General features: G+C 47.9%; 1 protein-coding gene across 1 annotated transcript; it reads right to left on the bottom strand.

The window, feature by feature from the left end:
• Positions 1-4,651: 4,651 nt before the first annotated feature.
• On the bottom strand, positions 4,652-6,351 carry GPR88 (G protein-coupled receptor 88; the record flags this gene model as incomplete). The annotated part of the gene is made up of 1 exon (XM_084637505.1): positions 4,652-6,351. One exon carries the CDS (start codon positions 6,349-6,351, stop codon positions 5,251-5,253), a length of 1,101 nt encoding a protein of 366 aa, XP_084493631.1. The 3' UTR covers positions 4,652-5,250.
• Between the last annotated feature and the right edge of the window lie 1,008 nt (positions 6,352-7,359).

Genomic DNA, 7,359 nt, shown 5'->3' with positions numbered 1-7,359 from the left:
AGCAAAGATCACGTTGTTCCAGCAGCTACCTGAGTCAAGAGGTGAACTGGGGTCTCTTGCTAGCTCCTTATGAATGTTGATTTGTGGCACTTAGTCTCCAGGGGGTTGGGGAGGGCTGGTCACATGTACATCCCCTTCAAGCTGATTCACAGAGCAGCCCTGGCTCTAGCCTCTGGCATCACACTCTCCCTTCACAATTATAGCCATCTCCAAAGAGCAGGGGCCCTAAGGGAGAGGGTGGATTCCTCAATGGCCAAACCAAAAATGGTGCTTCTGAATCAGTAGTAGGATTCTTTAGGCCATGCTCAAAACCAGCTTTTGGGTCATGATGTGTCACAGCAATGGAGAACGTTGCCTGTTTATCTGCTGGGATTCCCACTGCATTGAATTACACATCTTGGAGGACTGGCTGGCTCAGGCATTTGGAACAGTAATCAGCTCTGAAAAGCCTTTCACGTGTAGGTTAGTATTTGAATGGGACAGAGGCAGGTCAGTAGTGAACAAAAGTCTAATGGCTGATCGGTGGAATCAATCAAGTTGTATACAGCATAGCAGAGATGCCAAGGAGTGAATGGGAGTCTGATCTACTTTCTCATCCCAGAGGTGATGACGCGAGTGCTAGAGCACACCAGTATACTAGCAGGGCTGGCCTTTGGTGTTTCTGCTGCCGAGAATGGAAAACATTTTCAGTGCTCCTCCCACCCTCGGCCAGCTAAGCAAAAATTCCAACACAGCTTAGTGGCAGAGCGAGGTGATGCCCCCAGAAGTTGGCAACCAAAGAACTCACCTGCTCACTTGCCCCTAAGGCTGGCCCGGTACACTAAGTCAGTGTTGGGAAGCGCATAATGTCACTGGCCATGGGTTATTTATACTGTAGGAAGACAAAAAGCTTAGCTCTGGGTCAAGGAATACATGATCTTTCTGAGCAGTAATTTCACAAGGGGAAGAGAGATCTGAAATTAAGACAAATTATGTTATGGTAATTTCTTTGCACAGAACAAAATTGTCATCTAATGTTATTTTCTGGTCACCTGAATGTCTAAAGACGCATCCTCAAAGATTAGCAATCAAATGTAATTGCCTCAGAAGTTTCCAAAGGCTTTCCAACTGTTCTGTGGAATTTAATACATAGCACCTATATCTGAAAAAAATCCCAAGTGCAGCTCTTAGGAGATAGGAGTTCTGTACATGACAATTGTCATTTAAAATGTAAATTAAATAAGCTTGGGTTTCAAATATTGCCCTATGAAAACAAACAAGCATTTTAGATTTAATCAGCAGCATTATTCCAGAAGGGACTAAAGCCAGCTGCCTCCAATTTTTCTTGTGGTGGATTTTTGAGCCCAAACATGGTGCTGCTTTAAACACAAGACAGCTTTCTTCCCTTGTGAATACAGTACTTGGATTTGGTTGGCTGATTTGTTTATTCATTTAACATTTGCTCTTCTATTTGTGGGCCCAGTCCTGCAAGGTGCCGAGTGTCTTCAACTTCTATGGATTCAGTGGGAATTTAAGCTGCTCAGCTCTTGTGGGTTTGGGCTCTAGGATTGTTTTACTGTGGTGGGAATGAATCTAGCAGTGGTTAGACAGAGTGCTCAGCCCTGGGTGGCAGAGTACTTGGCAGTGCTCAAGAGGGACCACTGGAGAGAGATTCCTCCCAGCCCTCGCTAGCAAGAAGGATGGTGACACTTTTGGTAGAGAGGGTGCAGCAGAGACACAGTGGATCTCCCGCTCCCCCAGAGAGGGTGCTGAAAAGATGGGAATAGTGGTGGTGAAGCACAGACATTCTATACTCATGTTACCTTGCTCTCCTCTTAGTCCCACTGAGTCTGTCAGGTGAGTACTCTGGCCTCTATAACAATGTTAATAGTCTCAGACAGATCTGTGGTTAGCATTTCATGTACAACAATCTGTGGTCTCCCATTTCACATGATTTTCACTCTTCCTTTTCACATAGAAGCCAAGTGACATATTTTGGGTGGGAGGAGAAGACCCAAGGATCTCCCTCCCTGTTCCCTCTTATTCCTCCCCGGAAGGCTCAGTAGGCCCCATATCTACCAGTTTAGCCTTTCAGCTGAGCACAGGGTCTCACGCCATGGGTCTTGCTGTAGCAGAGGGGCCATTCAAGCGTACTTCAAAGCAAACCATCTGAGCTGAGGGAAGCAAAGTTCACAGAGCTTTGTAAACTGCAAACTTTTCAGTTGCTGTATCCACAGCAGATGAAGAGGAGGCTGTCTTATCATCCCTTCCCCAAGGTCTTACCATCTTGCTGCTCTTCCTCTCGCATAGCTGCATGACTCATGAGTTTTCACTCCTGGTCCCCACCACATTAAAATTGATGTAGTTGTACCTTTGTAAGATCACACACACATACATAAGCTCCATACTGTATTCTTAGCCTGCAAGATTTAGGCAATCAATGGAGACAACTTGCTAAACCAAACGGTACGTGGAGTTGTGGGAAGAAGTGCATTGTATTGCTCTGCAGCAACTCTGGCAGTCTGAATGAGCAGCACCGATGGACTTGGGAAGGGGCTACCATCAGCACTCATTGCAAGACAGCACCTGCGATGATAATGTTCACATTATAACCTAGCATCTCCACAGGACGGCATTACGACAACAGTCCTTGTGGGACAAGGGAGCTTTTTAATTGCTTTTTTGAAAGGAGGTAAAATAGAGGATTCTACGTCCACTGTCAGAAGAAGTGTAGAGGCTGCAGTAGCGGCTACCAGAAAGCTCCATTGCCACTCTGTATCCTGAGTGGGAGGATTTAGTGCCCCCGCCCCCTAAAATACTAGAGAATCCATCCACTGTGTCTGTGGTCTCCAGCTTGGCCCAAACTGTAAAATCCCTTTGTAACACTACTGTGGTTTTGTATCCAATTGACTAAACTAACACGCCCTAATTATCGCACCTGCTGAACTCTTGGTGGTAGAATGGGGCTCCAGTCATCACTGTGGCAAGCTGGATTCAGCTACCAACTCCGCCCTTCGTATCACCACTCATGTGACCTGGACAACTCCAATTTCCAACCTCCCTATCCTGGCTGTCACTGCTTCTCCAGGGATTAGGTTTGAAGGCAGGGCCCTGGACACATTACTGCACCCAGGTGACTAGCAAGTCAGCTTACTTCACAATTTCATCTCAAAGCCACATCAGAAAGGCCAATTAAAGTCAAGGTGCTCCTTTCCTGAGTCTTTTGGACAGTACATCAGACACAACCTTCCTGGGCCATGGGAGGTTTAACTTACGTCTTTACCGTTGGGGTTTCTTGAGCTCCCTGACCCGCCTCTGTGGGCATGGCACCCCAGAACAAACAGTGTGCCATCTGCTTATGGACTGCCCTCTTCATCGTCTTGGTGGTGGACAGATGACCTTAACATCTCTGGATGCTGTTGCTGTGATAGAGCAGCTACATCACTTACCCAACGTTTAATTCATTATTTGTGCTGTCATGAGCTATATGCCAGAACTACTAACACAAGAAAATAAATAGCTGGACAGATTATAATACTATAAACAGAGAGAGAACCTGTAGGATATTTTGATCAAAGAGAATTTCCCAAGGCAGAGATAGGTGTCAAAATTTGTTTTATTTAAAGAGCTGTCCAAAAAAATCCAAAGCAAATTATGTTAAAAAACAGACTTTTCTCCATTAATATAAGAGTTTCAGCATGTAATTTATTCCTCTTCATCCCTGATACCTCCAATGGGAAGTACAAGGAGGATGTTTCTTGGAGAGCATAGGAGAGAAGTGGGAGCTAACGGAAGCAGTTCTTGGATTCCTTAGATTGTGGGATATAGTAACTAACTTCTGCATAAACATCTCCAGTGCATTGGGAATGGTGGGATTTGGATTGAGTGAGCATTATGGAGTGAGCATTGTGGTCACTTTAAAGAGATATTGTCAGGGTTCTTTACATTTTATAAGAAACAAGCATTTGCAAAGTGGATCCTCACTAGAGGTCTTTGGTAGAGGTGTTCGGATGGGTGTTTATTTCACTGGAACGCCTTGGTTTTTTTAAGAAAGGAATTGCATGCCGAAGCATATTTACCAATTATCCCAATTTGGCCAGGATTGTCCTTGTTTCTAAAGCTAGTCCTGCAGGCTCTAACTTTTGCACCAGACAGGCAATTTAAAAAAAAATTGCAGCAATTAGATAATGCTGTGCAGGGAAGGCAGGCTGCAGCCTGTGGCTGAGGGCTTATCTGCCTCTGTGCACTAAAGGCACCAGCAGAAAAGGCTGAGGCAGGGGTGAGAAGTCCCAGGCTACAGAGCAGGTGTGACGAACACCAACTCCCCATCTCCTAGTCCCCTAGCTGTGCTGACCAGAGACTTTCAGCCTCCCTGTTGCTGCAGTAAAAAAGAGGGGGCAGGGAGTAAAACTTGGGGGAGAGGGCAAATTTGGTGGCACAGAAGGAGAAAAAAAACTAATTCACAGAAGAAGAGGGATTAAAAAAAAGAGTAGAGAAATAGGATTTCAATAGGAAGGGAGAGAGGAACCTCAAAGGGGTGGGCAGGGAGAGAAAGATGGAGAAGCCCCACAGACCTTCAGGGAGAGGGAAGAAACTGGAGGAGAGGGAATGGGCATAACATCCTCCTTTTAAGTTGCAAGCAGAGGAGTGAACCTGCTGCCCTTCTCCAAACACATTTCAGGGACACCCACCCAAGCGGCTGTGCCGAGGGTTTGTGGGATGGAGGGTTATGGGGGCTGCCCCAGGTTTGCATCACTATCCCAACTTCTGGGTTCCTGTCTAGAACCCTGAGGCCCTCATTTAAATCTGCCTATGATGCACCAGCCTATGGTGAGGGGGTTTGAGCAGCCCCAGACCCTGTAGAAGAGTCTCCCTGGAAATATTTTTACAAGACTACATCTGCAACAGAACACAGAAACATCCTGCTAAAGTAAAAGACTCAGAGAGTGAAGTGAAACCGACCATAAACAAGTCTAAGTGGCATTGTCCAAGCTGAGAGAAATGCAAAAGAGAAACTAACAGCATGACATAGGGGCTTTAGAGGTATAAAATGCTTTCATCTCATGTAAATCCCTGGTGATGTCGATTACACAGGGAAGGAAATTGGTTTGATATACATTTTAACCTGGCTGTGTCTGTAAGGCAGCGTTCAACATCTTTCCCATAGGGAGTGGAGGATTCTGCTGTGCAGTCCTGTGAGTCATCTACACTCACACTCATCCCAAATGTGTCAAATGCCACCCCTGGAAGTGAATGCAATCCCCAAGCAGATCACTGGAGCACTAGGTTCCCCAGGCTCTCAACTTTGGTACCCTGCCGCAACTGTTCCTGGCAAGGCAGTGACACCGTGGGGAAGGCAGCAGCTGCTGCTGCCACAGTTATAGCTGGGGTCTCTCCTCTGGGCAGCACTGAGCGCACAGAGCGCCTGAATTCCTCATTCTTCCAGGTATAGAGCAATGGGTTGAATGCAGACAGGGAGCAGAAGAGCAGCCAGCTGGTCACCTGCAATGCCCGGGGTACGGACTGCAGGAAGAAGCCTAGCAGGCTCACCCAGACCACAGGCTGGGTGCCCAGAAGGAAGACACAGCACAGGAGCAGCACGGAGACGCTGCTGAGGCGCCGCTGAACCCGGCGGGCAGGCAGTGGGGCAGCAGGGAAGGGCAGCTGATGCAGGAGGTGGAAGTTGAGGACGCTGACCCGTTTGACGCTGACCCGCACCCGTCTCACGATGCCCAGGTAGCAATGGAGCAGCAGCATGGTCTGGCTGAGCACGGCCAGTGCTACCAGCAGGGCAGTGTAGTGTGAACTGTTGCTGGCACTGCTGATCTCCCGCTGAGATGACTGCTGTGACAGCCATTGTGTCCAGAGCCCAGGCAGCAGTAGCACCAAGAGCAGGGCAAGTGCCCAGGAAAGTCCGATCATCCACCCTGTGCGCCTCTGCTGGTAAAGTGCCAGGTAAGTGCTGGGTGCCTTGGTGATCAGCACATACCGGTTGAGGGCCACCAGCAGGTGGGAGAGCAGGGAGACAGTGAGGCCAAGGCCAAGGAGCCCATCCCGCAGCAGCCTGTATCCTGCTGAATGAGCAGAGGAGGAGCTAGGGGGCAACAGCCCCAGCACCGCTTCCTGCGGCATCCAGAGGGCACAGACACTCAGGTCAGCTACACAGCCGTTCACAATGAAGGCATTGCTGGTGGTCTGTAGCTTCTTGAAGGAGAAGACCAGGTAAATGACCGTCACATTGGATAAGGTCCCCACAAGGGCTAACAGTGAATAGATGAGAGACAAGGAGATTCTGGTCCCCGTGGATTCTTCACACAGTAGCAGCAGAGAGGAGCTTGGACTCCAGACAGAAGAGGACGAAAGGTTGGGCATCTTGTTGAATGCAGCTCAGCTTCAACTCCTCTGGGCAAATCCCATCCTTATCTGGTCAGGAGGCTGTGAAGCCGAGACACAGTCCATGTAGCAGAGAGAAGCCAGAGCATTCAGCTAGGAGGATTCACAGCAGGTAGCAGGCAGCAGGCATGTTTCAGAGCATGCAAAATCCAAAGCAGGCAGCTAGCAAGGATGGTTCAGAGCAGGCAGCTAGCAACATCCAGAGCAGGCAGCTAGCAATGGGTGATCCAGGGCAGGTCCAGGGCAGCAGCTAGCAGGGGTGGCTCGGAGCATGCATCAAGCAAGGATGGTTCAGGGCAGGCAGTAGCAAGGATGCTCCAGCTGTGAAAATACCAAGAGAAGCAGCACTCTGCAATCAACAGCAAGAAGAGCAGCAGCAGCTGCTATGAAGCCTTGCAGCTTTTTTCTGCACTACAGTATGTACACCGTACCTCACTCCTGGAAATTCAGCCCTTTCGCTCTTCATGAATTATTCAGCAGATTTCCTACTTGCAAAAACAGGAGAAACCCCCCCTCCGGCTTGCTCTGAAAATCCTGCGCTTACACCAACTGATTTTCCCCCTACTTCAGCAGCTCCATGGTTCTAATACCACCTTATATTTACACAGCACCTTTCATCCTCAGTGAGCTTTACAGACGTGGATAGACTTCATTTGCCTGCCTCTGAAACACAGTCCATCTGGGGTAGAAACTCCCATGCTAACTATTCACTTTAACGGATTTCTTCTGATTCACATTGTTAGGAAGGTTTCTGTGCATCTATAAACATTTTTTAAAGCATAATTTTAGAGCAGGTTTCTAGAAGCAACTTGCTCTTTAAATGAATCCCCCCACCTCATTTATTAGATAGGATGCCTTGTCAAAAGAAAAAACTTTTCATTTTAGGGAGTTAAGCCCCAAATGCATATAATTTTGGTCGGGGGAAGGAAATGTGACTGTGGAATACACGGAAATCTATTACACAGCCTCTGCTCTGGTTCTATCACG

The sequence above is a fragment of the Lepidochelys olivacea genome (assembly GCF_965140295.1).
Source record: "Lepidochelys olivacea isolate rLepOli2 genome assembly, chromosome: 8".
Taxonomy (NCBI): Eukaryota; Metazoa; Chordata; order Testudines; family Cheloniidae; genus Lepidochelys; species Lepidochelys olivacea.
This window is presented reverse-complemented; position numbering and strand designations above follow the sequence as displayed.